Raw genomic sequence first — 18,911 nt, 5'->3', positions numbered from 1 at the left:
ACTCTGGGGTTGTGGCACTCATCTTGCTTTTTTGGCCGAGGGAGCCAGCATCCAGCTTCTGGGTCATGTGGCCAGCATGACTAAGCCGCTTCTGGCGAACCAGCGCACAGAAACACAGTTTACCTTCCTGCCAGAGCGGTACCTATTTATCTACTTGCACTTTGACGTGCTTTCAAACTGCTAGATGGGCAGGAGCTGGGACCGAACAACGGGAGCTCACCCCGTCGCGGGGATTTGAACTGCCGACCGTCTGATCGGCAAGTCCTAGACTCTGTGGTTTAACCCACAGCGCCACCCGCATCCCTGTATTAGTTTCTAACATTAACTAACTAGCAGTTATGGGTGCCCTTGCACACCCAAACTCCGTTATCCTAGATCTGTAACAATAGACATGACCACTCACATGACCCAGGTCTCAATTATGCGTTCCAGGTTAATGGGTTGATCTGACACTTAAGTTTTGAATAACAGCTGATTTGCCTTTCACTGATCTGGCATAAAGCAGCAAGGTGTTGAGAACCAATGGGAAATATGTAGGGCAAGCCCCTTGCCAGGGAACCACAAATAGATGAAAGACCAAATTAAGTACAGTATTAGCTGTTATAGATAGATAAAAAAGGGACCCCTGACCATTAGGTCCAGTCGTGACCGACTCTGGGGTTGCGGCGTTCATCTCGCTTTATTGGCCGAGGGAGCCGGCGTACAGCTTCCGGGTCATGTGGCCAGCATGACTAAGCCGCTTCTGGCGAACCAGAGCAGTGCACAGAAACGCCGTTTACCTTCCCACCGGAGCGGTACCTATTTATCTACTTGCACTTTGACGTGCTTTCAAACTATATATATAGATAGTTATCTATAATTGTAGCTATTTGAAAACACAAGTAAAGCTTCCCTCTGTTATGCTCAAGAAGTCTAAGTTGGCAGTAGCCCCACTCCCAAATGGAGTTTCAAATAGGTGAGTTACAATGGCATAATTTACCTTGGTGTAAATTATATTGGCTTTTGATAGTTTGGATTGATCTGCCCATTGGACTACATTCAATGATGCTTTCTCCCAGACATGTATGCCTACCCTTTTACATAAGAGTAAACCCCACTGAACACGGTGGGGCTTACTCCTGAGTAAACACGAATAGGATTGTTTTCTTAATATATTGTTCTATGCTCTTTAAAGGAAGGATAAGAAATAAATTGTAAATTTCACAGATTGGTTGAAACAAAGGAGCAAACATCTTATTCTATTTATGTCTAGAAGTTTATCCTAGTGTGGAAGTCTGCCTTTAAAGGAAAACCAAATCTTTACTACAAGGCTACATTCCTTTCTGTTATGCAGCCTAAACATGAAGATGATGTCAGTAGTGTACGTGTAGTGATGGTGTCCAGTCTATATCCTACAAAAAACTTTGAAATGTAAATGTTTCATCTCTATAGTCATTTCCTCATTAACAAAACCAAAAGACTCAATAAATAAATATATTTAGAAGTTTTTTCTAGAAGTTTCACTAAACAGGAACATGCAGTTGTTTCTTTTTGTTCATCCTACATCACATCGGTTGGAAGAAAACCCACTTACCTATATCAAATTATAAGAACCTTTGTAGTTACTATTATCTTGAAAAATACAAACTAAAACATATAGACAAAAATGTTAAATTACTTCCTGCTTTATAGTTGTTTTTCTGAATCCTTCAGACAAATAAAATTGAATGAAGTGTCAAATATTATTAGCACATATTTTTTGATAATATACCATACTGGAGCTGGAGAAAATGTGCCTAGTAGCTATATGGGAAGAAGCACAGCAGCCACAGAAGGGGCAGTGATAGTGGGTGACCCATAATGGCAAAAACACTGGTGTAGCATTGCCTTTCCCAAATCTGTCCTTTGAATACTGACTAGGAGAATGGTGCTAATGGCATCACTTTAAAATTCCCTTTGCAGTAGAGACAGGCCTCATTTTTTCCTTTGCTGCTTTAGCTTCCCACACATTCAGCTCTAGGGCTACTGCCACAATAGCCATATATTCAATTCTGGCTCTTCCTGCAGCAAAGTTGCGTACCCTCACTAGCTAATGTCCCTTGTCCTTCCTGGCATACTTATTGAACCAATTTTGTTGTGTAAGCTCTTGTTGGAAAGGACAACCTTTGAAACACATCCTTAAGTTGGTAATGAAATTCTGTTTTTGTCATTTTTAAGACTTTTTTTTAAAAAAAGGTTGTAAACATTTTTGGGATGTATTGTAATTAGGTGCGTGTAATAAATTATTTTCATTTATTAAGAGTTTCATTTACTTCTTTACTCCTCCATTGTAATTACATTTATTTACTCATACAACCACTTTTGTAAAAGCCCACCCTGGACACACTTGTTTGTGACAACAACCCTGAGGTCGTAAATAATCCCTTTTTGGTAGGGTTGCAACACAGCAGTTGCAGGAATTCTTGCATGAAGTCAATTATCTTGACCCATTTCAAACAGGTACCAGTATCTGAAGAAGTGTGCATGCACACGAAAGCTTAAACTGTACCCAGAACAAACTTAGTTGGTCTCTAAGGTGCTACTGGCCTATATATATATATATATATATGCTTTCGTAGATTTTCACGGGTACAGGAATGCAGGTTTTGGTGTCTTCGGGTGTCTTCCCGTGTAAGAGTTGGGGTGTCTAGGCGACGTTTCGACGAGGTCTCACTCGTCATCTTCAGGCTGGTGCTTTCGGCTTCTTGTTACTAGAACAGAGCAGGATCTCAGTGTTTGAGTTCCTATAAATACTGTTGAGGGGGTGTGGTGTATAGCCTCCAACGTTCTGGGCAGAGAGGGAGTTCCCAGGTTAGTGTGCCTTTTCTTCTTTTGTTCCTTAATTACTTGAGGGATATCTTGAGTGATTTCTTGAGTGATATTCTGAGTACCACTTAGGAGGGTCATTAGGTGTGGATTAGTTGCTAAAGCTTTCGTGTCTTGACCTCTTGAGCTTGTGAAAAGTTTTTCTGAGAAGATGGCTGTACTGCACTTAGTTGTGCACACTAACCTGGGAACTCCCTCTCTGCCCAGAACGTTGGAGGCTATACACCACACCCCCTCAACAGTATTTATAGGAACTCAAACACTGAGATCCTGCTCTGTTCTAGTAACAAGAAGCCGAAAGCACCAGCCTGAAGATGACGAGTGAGACCTCGTCGAAACGTCGCCTAGACACCCCAACTCTTACACGGGAAGACACCCGAAGACACCAAAACCTGCATATATATATATATATATATATATATATATATATATATATATAGGCATGTGGGCCTTCCTATTCCTCATGTTCACAATTGAAGGCAATTTAGGTGGTGTAGCAAGTATTAGTGCACATTGATTTAATGAGTAAATGAATTTAATCTTTTCAATTTTTTAGTGAATAAGCATAGGCATAGCCAGAATTTTTGTTAGTGGAGGGCAGGCTTTTGTTGGGTGGGCAGAACCTCAGATTTGTATTGGTTTTGATTGATTTAGGGGGCAGCTGCCCACTGCCCCCCCCCTTAGCTACACCCATGTGAATAAATTTTTTTCTTTCTTTTTAAAAAATCTGTCATTAAATAAACTGTTATTAACCAAAAAGAATGAAAACATGCATAAAACAGAAACATACATTCCCCTGATCCACTCAAACTTGTTTGAAAAGGAGCTATACTTACAAGCTGAATGAGCATAGCTGAAAGTCAAGCAGATGCCATGAGATCATGGGGAAGAGGTTATTCAATAACTGTTTGAGAATGTGTTCCATTTCCAACTGTGTCCCCTACAAATTTGGAGTATAGAATATTATCAGTCAAACAATCACAAAAGGTTCTGCCACTGGATTCATTTCTCAATTATACAAGAAAGAATGTAAAGGAGATGAAAGGTGAAGAGAGTCAGATTTCTGAACATATTCTAGGAACTATAATCAATAGACACGTCTGGACTTTGAGAGTATTGAATTTAGCTACCCTGTGGACACTGGCAGATTTATAGGTATATGCCATATGTACAAAATTGGAGCCTTGTGGGAGGAAAGGGCAAATGCTTGCGCTGTTGGAGCAATCTGTTTTATCACTATGTTGATTCCCTCCCTCTATTTTAAACCAGTAGTGGAACCATCTTATTAAACAGAGGTTCTTCTTTGTGGAGGCAGATGCACTGTGTGCACAGTAATGCCATTTATTTCTGAGGCTCATAATTCTGAATCATATTTCCACCTGCTCAGGCTGGGTCATGCCAAATTTGATTAGGCAGAATAATATCTGCCCCCTTAAAAGCGTCAAAAATTATTTACATTCGTCTGTCTCTCAAGTGTAACTTTTTCCCCCAGGGGGAACTCACAGGAACTCCGTTCCGGCACCTCTCAGGTGAGCACCATTGCCATTCTCTGAGAACAAAGGAGTTGTTCATGGCGAGTTCTAGCACCTCTTTTTCTAGAAAAATAGCATTGAGCCAAAGCATGACCTTTAATATAGCAAAAGAAGTGGCTTTATGCCACAGGATACCTGGGTGGGCCCTTTCCTCTCACCTGGCTAGTGGTGAGAGCGATAATAGAGTGGTGTGAGTAGAAGCAAGAGGGAGAACCATGCTTGTTTTCTGCTCTCATCCAACCAAGCCCATGGGACTATGGGACAAGCAAGGCGTTGTGGGGTGTCAATGCTAAGCGCCCCTGCATGATAGGCTCAGGTTATGTGTGTAAAATGAAACATATATCATAAAAACGCCAGAGTCTCCACTGAACAGAGACTGAGGTGGCATGCAACTGTGTTGTTTTTTGGCAGCCCAGGTTTGAATACGTTACTGAAGTAGGACGCTTAAGAGTGGCCAGTAGAAAGAATATCCGCTTTATTGTTTTTACAGTTTTACAGTGTATTGGCATTATACAAAGCTTGTTATTCGCTTTTCATTGTGAAATTACCTCCAGGAAGGATGCAATACCAAGATGGTAACACAGCAAAATCAAACAAAGCAAGCAAGCCAGACCGCGTTAAGCAGCCACTTACAAAGCGCAGCTGAACCCTTTCTAAGGTGTTCCAAGGTTGCGCTGAGGTGTTTTTTGTCCGAGTTTGGACTGGCGCCAACACGTTATTTTCAAGTATAGGGCTACAATGCTTTCTTGGTTGCTTAGGCGTTTTTAAAGGGCTGTTACTCGTCTCTGAACCGCTGCTTTTGTTTCTCAGCTTAAAAAATAATAATAATTCAGCTTTTTTTAACAAAAAAAAAAAGCTTCACACGTCGCCTTTATTGTGTTTTACTGGAGTTCTGCTGTCCCGGGGCCCTTCAGACGGTTTTAATGTTATTATCAGCCAGGGGCGTATTGAACCTTTGACGCTGAGGGAAAAGCTGCGGGCGAAAGAGGGGAAACACCGCGCGCCGCTGCCCTCACGTTCCCTCGAAACGCCGAGAGGAGGGAGCCGTTACCTCGGCGGCCCTCGCTCGTTCCCGCCCGAGCTTTAACACTTCTCGCGAGAGCCATCCCGTGCGCACGCGCGCGCGACGTCACTGCCCTCGCTCGTAGCTGGCGGAAGGAAGAGGGAGCGGGTGACGGTGCAAAGATGGTAAGCGGCATTCAGTCAAAGAACGTGGTCTTGGGGCCGGGTCACCCTGGGGGCGTCAGGCGAACTGGCGTCACGATTGCCGGGGGAGGGAGTCCGGGGGGGGGGTCCTCGCTCTATCTCTTTCCGCCTCACGAACATAGGAAGCTGCCTTAATGCCGAGTCAGAGCCGTTGGTCCATCCAGCTCGGTATTGTCCGCACTGACTGGCAGCGGCTCCCCGGGATTTCAGGTCCACCTGGAAGTGCCGGGGACTGAACTCGGAGCTTTCTGCGTGCGAAGGGGGTGACCCTTCCTCTCGAGTCGCGGCCGGGCTGAGTGGATCCTAATGAGAGATGCCCCCCCATACTTCGCATTGAAGCCCCCTCTCTTTCCCTCACGACATGCGTTGTCTGAAAGGGGTTCCCGCCTGCCGAATTCCCCGGGATTCCAGACGTGCCCATGTCTTCACCGTGAAGAGGGAGCTGGGAATTCATGGCCTGGACGCTGCTATAAGTGGATGCGCCAGTGCCGGATTTACTTGTAAACTAAACAAACTATAGCTTAGGGCCCCACTCTCTTGGGGCCCCCAAAAAATTAAAAGGAAAACAACAACTGGATGTACATTTCCAAAATATAAGATGAAAAATAAAATAAAACCTACATACAGCAATAGTGTTTTGTGTTGTGTAGGCTCCTATGATGTAAGCAGTGGGCCCCGCATATATTCAACACAAAAAACCGGCAATTTGTTGTTGACAAAGGACAGCTGGACATATAAAGGGCCCCATTACCTTCAGTAGCTTAGGGCCTCATCAAACCTAAATCCAGCCCTGGGTGTGCCCTTTGAGATTTATTTATTTTTTAAAAATTTGTTCTAGTTTCTGTTTTGCTTCTCTTTGTCCAGATTTCCCTTTTTATCACACTTACTCAGCAACCTCACTATTTGTATTTACTGGAGTATTGCTCTTGAGTAGGATTGTAGCCTTTTTCTTTATGTGTGGGCCTATGGGGGGGGGGGTTAATACATAAATGTAGCTGGTGAAATTCTTCCTACCAAGTCACTCTGTGCCAAAAAAGCATCACTTGCTAAATTTCTGTATGGTTTTTCCTGAGATGGAGATAAGAGGTGTAAATTTTTTCTTCGCTAGTCATATTTCTGCGTGGTAGGCTTTTGTCAAAAGCACAGAGAAAGAAAAAAGATCAGCTGGTGTCTGATACATCTGGCATCCTCCTTTGTATTCACCATGAACTACAGGTGGCGAATTCTATACAATAGAGTACAGATATTGACTCTTCCAGCACCAGGCTGTCAGTGAGGTGTAGTGAAGAATATAACAAACATCCATATAATGTAAATTTATAGCAAGAAGAAATGGTAAACAGAACAGCCACATGTAGAAACATTCCAATTAAAGATAAAAAGGAATTGCATTGTGGGGTAACTGTTATCATACACAAGTTGTTGCTTGGGTTCACCATTGGTGTAATGGGTAGAAAGAGTTGTCACAATTGATGTAGAAAGTACAGGGCTGAAATGCACTATCGACACCTGGCTTCATCATAACTTAAGGGATGGTGTAATATTTTTAAGGGGGAAAAATTAACCCACTCCAGAGCAACAAAATACATTTCCTCTGTTATGGGCCTACTCTTCATTTGCCAGTGTTGCTGGGTCACTGTCTACTGGCCATTCCCAAAGATTTTGCAGGCTTACTTTGCAAACATCTCACTTCCACAGGGAAGCAATAGAACAGTTGTGTCAGTGTCGCTGTCGGAGGGATTTCCTGCAGTTCAGTCCTTTTATTTACTTAATCTATCCAATTTCAGACCCTGTGCTGTAATAATTCAGCTTGCTTTTAATTTATGCACTCCAAATATTTGCAAAATTGAGGTGTATGTTTGTGTAAAGGAAACGCCTGGAGATTCCAGCCAGGATTGTGTGTGGTGCATAAAACTATACAGACTGATTGCAAGAGACACAAACAATGTACAACTAAAATAAACAAGAAAAGCTGATGGTGGGAAAGGAAACAGAAATGCTGCTTATACTTGCTGGAATCCTGACTTCTAGTCCAGTCTCCTGTCCGGTAGCCCATATTGCGTCAGTTTGTATGTCTGTTCATAAATCAGTCTGTTATGTATCCCCTCACCTTTTTTGTGGACCTTTTTCCTGGTTTTTGTCTACTGCGGTGTGTTATTAATAGTAAATAACTGCTCACAACTGCATGTAAAGTTCCAAAAATGTGTTAGAGTCTGATCATAGAGAAGAAATTGATATGCTGGACAGAACAATGGAGAATAATAGTGTTCTCTCTGTGTTACAAATATTAACTAAGCTGATTTTAGACCCACTATTTCTGTTGCTTTATTTTTCTTATCTCTGCAGAATTAACATATGTTTATTTCTTAAGCATGTTCATGAAATCAAGAGGCAAGCAGAGTACCCAATATAAAAGGCCTGACAGTGCTCACTTTTCTCTTCCCACCTGCTTTGTACAATTGATGGAAGAATGCCTTTTTCTAAACCAGGTCGGCAGATTGGCACCTGGGGATTAGTAGGAAAGTGCTTACATTTTCATTAGCAACTGTCTGGTTGACCAAGGCTTGCCATTATTAGAATTGCTTTTGGAGAGTTTGGTCAGAAGACCACTTCAAGAGCATCAGAGTGGGATTTAGAACATGAAGAACAAAGCAGTGTTCAGCAAATTAGAATACTTACATGCAAGACACCTGAGAGATTGTATTTGGATTTAAACTCTTTTACATACTATGAGCAGCAAGTAAGTGTTATTGGGGACCACCATGATGAAGCCATTTATAGACAGTTTGAGAATAAATCACAGTGGATTATAGTAATAATTTTATTATTTATGCCCCACCCATCTGGCTGGGTATATTCCCCAAACTGAAATTTGTGTCCATATTTGGTAGATGAAGTAACTTTGGGAGTCAACACGCATGTATTTCTTTATTTTCTACAGGTCTTGTCTGCCTTCTAAAGTAGCCTAAATTTTGATTGGTGTGATCTCTAGTTAACAAAGTTACTAAATTAGACGCCATGGGTGGGATTCATCAAAGAAGCCCCGTGTGAGGTCTTCTGCTTGCACAGAGGGATTTTGCCTTTCTCTCCATGCCCCCTAACATTGGCGCTGGGAGAGTTGGGAGCACCCCCAGAACAGTGCAGTTGGGAATCATTCTGTCCAGCAAGCTGAAACGCTTGCACAGATGGAACATTTATAGTAGCACAAAATTGAATTCTACCCCTTGAAAACAAATGTACGTAGCAGCAGTCATTTTGAAAGCATTCTTGAGTTGTACATTCCTAATAGTAACTTATCTCTGTTTCAGAATACCAGAGCATTTGGATCTCAGCTGAAGGACTGTGTTCCAGTTTCTGATTTTTCAGCTGCTGGCGCATTTGAAAGCTGTGATGTGATAAATAGAGGGTAAGCACTAGAAAGCCATTGAAATACTTTGGTGAATTCCTTGTGTGCCTTGATGACAGAGATCCAAAGTGTGTTTGAAATGGTTTTTCTCTGCCTCCTGAATGAATTGTGTCCTTGGTCTGCTGTTCTTCAGTTGGGTTGTGTAGAGGTGGCTTGGTCAAGACTGTTGAGAGGAGAGAGGAAAAAGAAGCTCTCACTTCCCCACTCGCAAATGAATCCCATCAATTTGCAGCAGTGCTTACCTGGGAAGGTGGTGAGCCCCAAATAGGCCATCTCCACCTCTTCTATCCATCTTGGATAAAGGACTGCAGTAAGAGGAGAAGTCCCCACCCTGCACCTCTGACTTCAAAAGGAAAGGGAAGCTCATCTCTCCCACGTGGGCTGGGCAGTTCCTTAGATACAAAACATTTGTTTACTAAATATTTGCGTGAGGTGATCTTCCAAAGTTACACCCGGTTATTTGTCTTCATAAATTTATTGACAGTGAGAGCCTTAAATATAGATTCTTTCCACAGAATTGTGGAACTAAAACTGGATCCATCCAAGATTTTGTGTCCGTCTCCAGAGTGCTTCCTGCTTGCCTGAAGTGGAGGAGCCAGTTCAGCCTCTTGAACTGGGTGGAAAGCTCTTTGTCTTCCTTCCTCCAGAAGCAGACAGAACTGCAGTTTCCCAGCAGCCTGCCTCATGGAATGAAGGGACCACGTGAATGTCAGAGCTCCTACATAGCGGGAACAGGGTGAACTTGGTTTGGCCTAGTTTGAAGGTGGAATTTAGAAACTGATCCCATTCCCCTGAGACTCTGAGCAGAATCATTTTCATAGGTTGGGCTTGACAAGAAGAGAACTCTCTTCTGTCAAAACAGACCAGTGGCAGCATTAATCCGTAAACAGACCCCTGTGTTGCAGTATAGACAAGCTGAACAAAATAACACAACACGATGGCCAAGAACAATGGCACTAAACACTATTTATAGACTAATACAAATGATCAGAAATTGCAACCAAAGTCTCTAAATCTTCTTAACCAGTTGCGGTAGAATAATTCAAAAGTTCGATATATACATAATCTGTCACCAATTATCGCCAGAACAGAGTTTCAGGGTAGCCAATCTGTTTTGTTCAATGCTTCATCAGCCATTCTTGATCAATTCATCAGCCAGACTTGTAAGAATTAATATGAGAAGTCACAGTATCACATGAGCACTGATCCAGCGCATATTTTCTGCGGCGTTTATATTTACTTACATGTAAGATTGGCTTGTTAAGAAATTGAACTGCATCCTTCTCATATTAATTCTTACAAGTCTGGCTGATGAAGAATTGATCAAGATTGAATTATTCTTCCACAACTGGTTAAGAAGATTTAGAGACTTTGGTTGCAGTTTCTGATCATTTGTATTTAGTCTATAAATAGTGTTTAGTGCCATTGTTATTGACCATCGTGTCGTGTTATTTTGTTCAGTGGCAGCATTAGGCATGCAGTGCTTCTGCATATATGTGGGCAATCATTCGACTAAATACGTAGGCAAGGCATTAGGACTAGTTAAAATAAACCATAGCTCTTTCTTTGAAATGTCTCATGAAATGACAGCCAACATGTTGAGCTATATATTTGCTATCAAATATAATTGATAGGATGGACAATAATGTCCTAATTAATCTTTTTTTTACATTGTCCCTGTGATTTCCTCACATGTGGCATCAAACAAATCTGAATTTATATATTTAAACCTGCAATATACCCTTACAGTTTTGGCAATTTAAAATGTATACCCTGCACAATTTCTCCAAGCTATTATCTCATTTATGTAATGGATATTTTGCAACCACAGAAAGAATACAGGCGGAGGAAGACAGTCATTTATACTATCTGCATCCAGGGAGCTCCTTCCTGATTATCAGTTAAATAAATTTTGCTCTGCTCCCCTGTATGTTGTAGATATTTTAAGATCCTTCTCTGGGGACATGGCTTGTTTATACTGGACTTTTGTCAGGCTTGTTGGACATCACCAAAACACCATGCGAGCAGCATGCATGCTTCTGTGGCGACACTGCAGAGTAAACACTACAGTGGTGATCAAGTTTTATTTCAGAAAAATTGTCCGCCATTGTTTATTACTTTTAATGAAAATATGCCGTGCCTTTCTAACTCAAGGGACCTTCCAGAATTGTCATAAAGATACACAGACAAATAAGATCACCTGAAAAACAGATAAACAAAAAAGCATTGGAAGCATTAAAATAGGAGACAGGAAAAAATACAAAAGCGGATGATCTTCTCGTGGATAAGCTTCAAGGTCCTTGCACAATGCTGCAACAGTTTCTTGTTGAACTATTCAATTTCCCCTGTAATGTCATCTCTGGATATTTCTGAGCAAAAGATCCATTATGTAATTTTTCCTTAAGATGCCAAAGCGGACTTCGAATGCATGATGAATTCTGAGTCCTTGGATGGGTATATTAAATGTAAATCTGAACATAAAAGGGCTGCTTACCCCTGTAAATTTTCTATTTTTCCTTTGAGATGTAAATTTCAATTTGCAATTATACTTACACAATATCTGACCAGTAACTTATTCAGTAGGGCAATAAACAACTATCTTTGTAATGCATATTGTATCTGAGCATTTTAGGTTGTTTTTCTCTTGTTTTTACACTTGTTTTTAAGTCACTTTGACTTCATCGTTCTGGAAAAAAATAACCAAATAATATATGAATAAGGCCAGATCGAAGATGAATTGGGCTCAATCAAAGCATAGTATATCCTGTATTGCCCTATATACAATTAACTTAGAGAAAGGTTCTTATTCATTACAGAATTTTCTAGGTGCTCAGTCAGAAGATTTTAAAATCAGATGGTTGCTAGCTATTATGGACAGGTTTGTTCCATATTAAATAGCTTCAAATGGACTCGTTTTTTACTCAGAACAGTGTCAACTACCAGAGGTTTTTTAAAAAAACAACTAAGTGAACTGTACAGTTTTAAGCTTCAATAATTTGCATCGCTGAAAATGTAAATGTTCATCTTACTCTGGGTTTGTTCTATTGGTTGTTTTTTTTGTAATTTATATTGTTCTGGCGCAGATCCCTGAAAAAGAATGCAAAAATCATTGCTAAGGCTGACACGTAGTTGTACTCAGGTTGAGTGTGGTGACTGTTCATTTTGTTTTGCCTATAAAATAAGAAATGTAAAAAGTTTTATTATACATTAAACTAAAGCCAAAGTTGACAACTCATTCCTCTGCACGCGAACTGACCCAGAGCCTATGATCATCATCTGAGGCCCTTCTTCATGTGCCCCCTACATGAGAGGTTCAGAGGGAGGCAAAGTGAAAACAGGCCTTTTTGGTGGTGGCTCGCCATTTGTTGAAAGCTCTCCCTGAAGAGGCTCGCCTGGCACCTTCATTGCATATATTTAGGTGCCAGGCAAAAACCTTTCTGGCCTTTTAAATGTGCTTTTTGGATGTGGGGTGCTACTGGTTTGTTTTTGTTTTTATTATTATGTATTTTATGATTAATTTTGTATTTTTATTTTTTGAACTGCCCAGCAAGCCTTGAATGAAGGGTGGTATACAAATTAAATAAATAAAAAATAGTAGCCCCACTGTAGATGGGGAGATTCACTTCCAAGAGAATATGCAAACAGGCATTAGACTTTACAGTATTTGTTTCCTGCACACACATAGCTGGTATCATTACTTCCACCCTACTAAAGAAGAGAGAATACCGTATTTTTCGCACTATAGGACGCACTTTTTCCCCTCCAAAAATGAAGGGGAAATGTGTGTGCGTCCTATGGTGCGAATGCAGGCTTTCGCTGAAGCCTGGAGAGCGAGAGGGGTCGGTGCGCACCGACCCCTCTCGCTCTCCAGGCTTCAGGAGAGCCCCACCGCCAGCCCCACAAGCTCGGGGGACAGCGGGAGAGGCGCAGTGCGCCCTTCCCGCTGTCCCCCGACTTGGTTAGAAGGCTGGCGGGGGGGGGAGCCTGCTCCTCCCCCTCGCCAGCCCCGCAAACTCGGGAGACAGCGGGAGAGGCGCAGCGCGCCATTCCCGCTGTCCCCCGACTTGGCTAGAAGGCTGGCGGGGGGAGAAGCCTGCTCCTCCCCGTCGCCAGCCCCGCAAACTCGGGAGACAGCGGCAGGGGCGCAGCGCGCCTTTGCCGCTGTCCCCCGACTTGTCTAGAAGGCTGGCGGGGGGAGAAGCCTGCTCCTCCCCGTCGCCAGCCCCGCAAACTCGGGGGACAGCGGCAGGGGCGCAGCGCGCCTTTGCCGCTGTCCCCCGACTTGGCTAGAAGGCTGGCGGGGGGAGAAGCCTGCTCCTCCCCATCGCCAGCCCCGCAAACTCGGGGGACAGCGGCAGGGGCACAGCGCGCCTTTGCCGCTGTCCCCCGACTTGGCTAGAAGGCTGGCGGGGGGAGAAGCCTGCTCTTCCCCGTCGCCAGCCCCGCAAACTCGGGGGACAGCGGCAGGGGCGCAGCGCGCCTTTGCCCCTGTCCCCCGACTTGGCTAGAAGGCTGGCGGGGGGAGAAGCCTGCTCCTCCCCGTCGCCAGCCCCGCAAACTCGGGGGACAGCGGCAGGGGCGCAGCGCGCCTTTGCCGCTGTCCCCCGACTTGGTTAGAAGGCTGGGGGGGGGGAGCCTGGTTTTGCGGGAGGCGGGGGAATCCCCCGCCTCCCAGGAAAGCCAGGAGAAGCCGTGCAGCCCTTTTAAAAGGCGCGTGGCTTCTGCCGGTTTTGCGGGAGGCGGGGGAATCCCCCCGCCTCCCAGGAAAGCCAGGAGAAGCCGTGCAGCCCTTTTAAAAGGCGCGTGGCTTCTGCCGGTTTTGCGGGAGGTGGGGGAATCCCCCCGCCTCCCAGGAAAGCCAGGAGAAGCCGTGCAGCCCTTTTAAAAGGCGCGCGGCTTCTGCCGGTTTTGCGGGAGGTGGGGGAATCCCCCGCCTCCCAGGAAAGCCAGGAGAAGCCGTGATCTCTTTAAAGGGTTTGCACGGCTTCTGCGGGCTTTGGGGAGAGGTGAGGGAATCCCCCCACCTCCCAGTAAAGCCAGGAAAGCCCTGTGCAGCCCCTCCGCCAAGGAGAGGCTGCACGGGGCTAAAGGGGAAGCCAAAACAGCGAGCGGGATCCATCCCGCTCGCTGCCTTGGCTTGATCCATAGCTGCACGCAACCCCTCCGGCAGGGAGAGGTTGTGTGCAGCCTGTACGCTGCTCTTTGGGGCTGCGGGGGGGAAAAAGATTTTTTTCCTTGAATTCCCCCCCTAAAAACTGGGTGCGCCCTATGGTCCGGTGCGCCCTATGGTGCGAAAAATACGGTAGTTCTTTTATGTATTCTATGCAATTAATTCCAGACTTTAGAGCCACAAAACTTCTACCTGAAATTGCTATCCAAAATATTTTGTGAATGATACTTTGAGATAAAAGTTGCAGTACTAATACTGTACATTGTTTTTATAGCTTTACAAATGTGAAGAGTGAACTTTTCCCTGTTCATCCTTTGGAACTATCAGAGAAAAATGTAAGTACACTTCATCTTTTTAGACCGTGGACTGTAAACAGCGCAGGTTGCCCCATATCTCACGTCAGAGGTACTGTGCATGTGTGAAAACCATGTGCAGCCACTGTGTTGCCATTGGATTTGCCCCACAGCTAGCCGTTGAGGGTAAGGTAGCTGGTGAGGAGAAGAGAAAGAGAGAACTCCTGTCAATCCTAGAGCCAGAGCACTAAGTGGGCCTTGCCTGGGAAACAAGGACAAGAGCTTAAAATCTCTTTTTGTGCTAAATCTGCTTGGAGTTACTTGGAGGAAAAACAGCCAAGTGTTAGGGATGCTCTCAGGGGACAGTCCAACTGCCTGTGAGATTTCACAAGAACATCCCTGTATTGCCCATGTATAGTTAAAATCATGCAAGTTAAATATGTGTGTGACGTAGCCATACTATACACTTTTTCAGTTAACAGTGGATAGAAAACTGTTAATTTTACAGGACAGATACTTTTCTAACACTTGGCACCTGCTGTGTTTTGGGGGCAGAACTGAAACCTAAAGGCTGTGCTCCCAAAGCTACTTTCATAGGAGTAAGCCCAGTTGGGATTGGTGGGACTTCTGATCAATGTATGGGATTGCATTTTCAGTTGGAGGTCTTCCCTATCGGAAAGCTTTCAACCCATCTCGAAAGGGCAGATCCAAGCTGGTTGAACAGTGCATGATGAGCAGTACAGAAGGGTGGCATAGGAGATGGCACAGAAATCATGTGGTTATTGTAGTTCATAAATTGATGTATATTAACAGAGGGTCTTGAAAAGAGATTTGAAGGGGGAAAATAAATGCATGTTTGCAGCACGAGGAGCAAAATGTTAGCAGCCACAATGATGAATGTGGGAGAGAGAGACGGTGGGGTTGATAAGTGACTCAGTAAGGAAAGGAAGAAAGGAAAGTTGAAACAGGGAGATGTCATGAGGCAGAAGCATAGAGGCTATCTGCCTTTATCCTTGAATCTCTACAAAGACTCAAACGTGCATGAATATTATCTTCTTGTTTACATACTCTGTTCAACAGTGGAGCCTGGAAGAAGCAAAAGAATCTTTTGAAATGCTTTTACTTACCACCCTTTTTGTCAGTGTAACTTATGGTGGGTTGTTAGGTCACATGACTGAGCTGAATGGAGCTCAGAATATGGGTCAGTCTCCTCCTTCCCCATCCTGCCATTTCCCAGGAACAGCCCCTTTTCAGGACTTACTTCAGCCTCATACGGAATAGAGAATTTAGGCCAGCATATCTCCAGCTGAGCCAGGATGAGTCAGACCTGCTCATTCCAAACTCCTCTCATTTCATTGGATCTTGGGTTTGGAATGCTCCCACAATGGGCTTGGATGGATGGATCACTTAAGCATCTATAAGATGGCAAATAAACACACCTCTTCCTCTCACACACACCCTTCTCTAATTAGTCAGATGTTAGCATTCCTTCAGTACTGAAAGTAATTCATTTAACATTAACATGAATGGGATTGGGGTTATTTGGCAGTATTTTACTTTCACCATGAGGTGGAGTCAGATGTACTCTGTTTGCCAGAAACAGCATGTTGTGGTGGATTGATAAGGGTGCATATAAATTCTAGCTTTTCTGTGAGTGGAAGTATTTAAAGTAAGCTAGGAAAATACGTTTATGTGAAGCATTATAAACATTTTTTAACAAGGGAAGTCACATTTCCCCAATTGTTCTAGAGCACAAGTATATTCTTAACACTTTGTTTTGTAGTTTTCATTGAATCAAGATAAGATGAATTTTTCTACTCTGAGAAATATTCAAGGGCTGCATGCACCGCTGAAGCTGCAAATGGAATTCAAAGCAGTGAAGCAGGTATGCTTTTTCATTTGTTTTCAGTAATTTGTTTTCCCCAGCATAATGTTTTAAAAGCACCTGATAAAATAGCATTAGCTTCTTACTGGTTTTAATGATTAAGACTTAAAACCACTGTAACATCAGTGATTCATTTGAACTGAGAAAGCCCAGGAGTTAACCCTTTTGAACCTGGGGGTAGTGGAGATAAAGGGGAAGATCTGAGTCATTTTCCTCATACAGTGGTGCCTCGCAAGACGAAATTAATCCGTTCCGCAAGTCTCTTCGTCTAGCGGTTTTTCGTCTTGCGAAGCAACCCTATTAGCGGATTAGTGCTATTAGCAGTTTAGCGGCTATTAAAGGCTTAGCGGCTATTAAAGGATTAGCGGATTAGCAGCTAAAAGGCTATTAGCGGCTTAGAAAAAGGGGGCGGAAAGCGAAAAAAAATCGGAACACTTGCAAGACGTTTTCGTCTTGCAAAGCAAGCCCATAGGGGAAATCGTCTTGCGAAGCAGCTCAAAAACGGAAAACCCTTTCGTCTAGCGGGTTTTCCGTCTTGCGAGGCATTCGTCTTGCGGGGCACCACTGTAATCATCTTGTCACGTAGGACTGTCACCTGATTAATCTTTTATCACAATCCTGTGTATTTGGATGTAAGCCCCACAGTATTCAAAGAGACTTATTTGCAGGTAATAACACATAGGATTGCACCACTAGTTAATTAACCACTATCAGTTTAGTCAGTTAAGTTGACATAAATAGGTATATTATAAACTAGCACCATTGAACTCAACAGGTCTTTCTTCTCTGTAGACACATAGAAGATTGTACTTATGATCAAGCAAGGCTTCATGTTGCAACTATACCAGACCTGGATAGCTCAGCTGGTTAGAGCGTGGTGCTGATAATAGCAGTGTTGTGGGTTTGATCCCCCTATGGGACAACTGCATATTCCTGCATTGCAGGGGGTTGGAATAGATGATCTTCAAGGTCCCTCATTTGGGTAGTAATTACGCATGCACAGTTTATTTGTTGAACGAAATCTCCCTGACCAACTCTTATACTTTATAGGCCCAGCGTCTTCCTTTCCTTAATAGTTCTAACCTGTCCTTGGATATCTTGAAAGGCAACTATGACTGCATTGGTTTCGAAGATATTCTGAACGGTAAGGAAAATTCCAAAAAATTGGGAAAATTCTGGTTTTTTAAAGCTACAGGGAAGAAAATGGATTGTAAAGATCACAAGACATCTCTAAACCTCAGGCCCTGTTCAAAGGTTGCTGCACCAATATGAAAACCACTTTTCACATGCTGGGCTCCCACTGTGTAGCCATGTGCTACACATGACTGTTGCAACTGGGAAACAACTGTATTTTTTGTGCATTTATATCCCACCATACTTTTTTCATGGAATTCCAAGAATACATATATGTGGCTTCCAATCTAAGCATTAAGCAGACCCAGACCTACTTAGCTTCAGCAAGATGGTGGCCTGGTGTGCCTTCACACCGTAACCTGGGATCCTCATGACCTGCCTGTAGCCTTCCCATAGGTAGCAGTGCCTGGTTGGCTGCTGTGAGGAAACAGGAGACACTCAATAGGCCTTTCATCTGATACAGAAGGGCTTTTCTTACATGGGTGAGCCCAAGCAAGTGCCTATGCAGAATTTAAAGAGCGGAAACAACTTGTCTTCAGGAGTACAATCCAGGGCTCGCATGAGATCTCCACTGCTGATAAAAGGTTTAGTTAGAATTTATCACCTGTTGCCAAGGGAGAAAACACTGGCCTCTGTCCAGGCCCTCATTCCCAACCCTCCTACGTGAACAGTTAATTAGAGGTGTGCTGATCTGTTTTCAGTTCATGTGGAGTGCAGGGGGTTGTGTGGAGCAAATAGCAAGCCTTCTGCTGCACTTAGTTAAAAGTTGTATCTTGCATGCTGATACTTGTTCTTTCAAAGTTGTGGATTACTAAAATATTAAACCTGTTTTCCAGATCCGGCACAGAGTGAAGTAATGGGAGATCCTCATCTGTTGGTTGAACACAAACTTGGTTTATTATAATGCACACATACTCCATCCTTCTGTTCATGAAAATGTTTCTTACCTGTGTCCCTGTAGGTTCAAGTAAACCATATTAAACGATAGCCGTACAGCGCTTGTTTTGATACACACAATCTCTCACCTACCTTGATAAAAAAGGCACATTAAATGCTTAAATATATTACTTTTGTTCTGTGTTTACTGTCAGTACAAATGTCTTGTAATTGGGTATTTTTTTAAATTGGGAAATACATCTCTATTCAGGGCAATTGCTGTTTCATGTCTGCAACTGTGGAACTGTAGACATTAAAAAGTCTATAGAAAAAGGACATTTTAGATTGAATGTTCTTGTAAAAGAACCTTTTGCCATATATAACCCAGGTATTTTCTGTTTAATCTTTCTTTCCTTGTGCTTGATGACTTGACATGCCATCTTTTAAAAACAATGAATAAAATTTTCTATAAATGCTGTGACTTTTCAAAATATTTAGTCATATCTACAAAGTTCCTCACCTCAAGCAGCACCTGCTTCCATTACTGAGCCATTCCCTTTCACCT

General features: G+C 43.2%; 2 protein-coding genes across 6 annotated transcripts in view; one reads left to right on the top strand and one right to left on the bottom strand.

Annotated features, from left to right (window-relative positions):
• The window catches only part of FLT1 (fms related receptor tyrosine kinase 1), a 139,258-nt gene extending 133,765 nt beyond the window's left edge, over positions 1-5,493 (bottom strand). For 2 of the 5 annotated variants that reach the window (XM_081197867.1, XM_081197869.1), the window contains exons 1-2: positions 5,330-5,420; positions 3,681-3,784 (exon numbers count right to left, since the gene is read on the bottom strand). The gene's annotated coding sequence lies outside the window, so the exon portion shown is untranslated. The other 3 variants (XM_081197865.1, XM_081197866.1, XM_081197868.1) reach the window with 2 other exon arrangements.
• POMP (proteasome maturation protein) lies at positions 5,482-18,822 on the top strand. Its single transcript, XM_081198056.1, has 6 exons — positions 5,482-5,564; positions 8,891-8,988; positions 14,433-14,493; positions 16,235-16,336; positions 17,387-17,480; positions 18,307-18,822. The coding sequence occupies exons 1-6, from the start codon at positions 5,562-5,564 to the stop codon at positions 18,372-18,374; spliced, it is 426 nt and encodes a 141-aa protein (XP_081054182.1). The 5' UTR covers positions 5,482-5,561; the 3' UTR covers positions 18,375-18,822.
• Positions 18,823-18,911: the final 89 nt, after the last annotated feature.

Source organism: Podarcis bocagei, assembly GCF_964188305.1.
Source record: "Podarcis bocagei genome assembly, chromosome: 6".
Lineage (NCBI taxonomy): Eukaryota > Metazoa > Chordata > Lepidosauria > Squamata > Lacertidae > Podarcis > Podarcis bocagei.
Note: the sequence above shows the minus strand (reverse complement) of the source record. Positions and strands in the feature narration are given on the sequence as shown.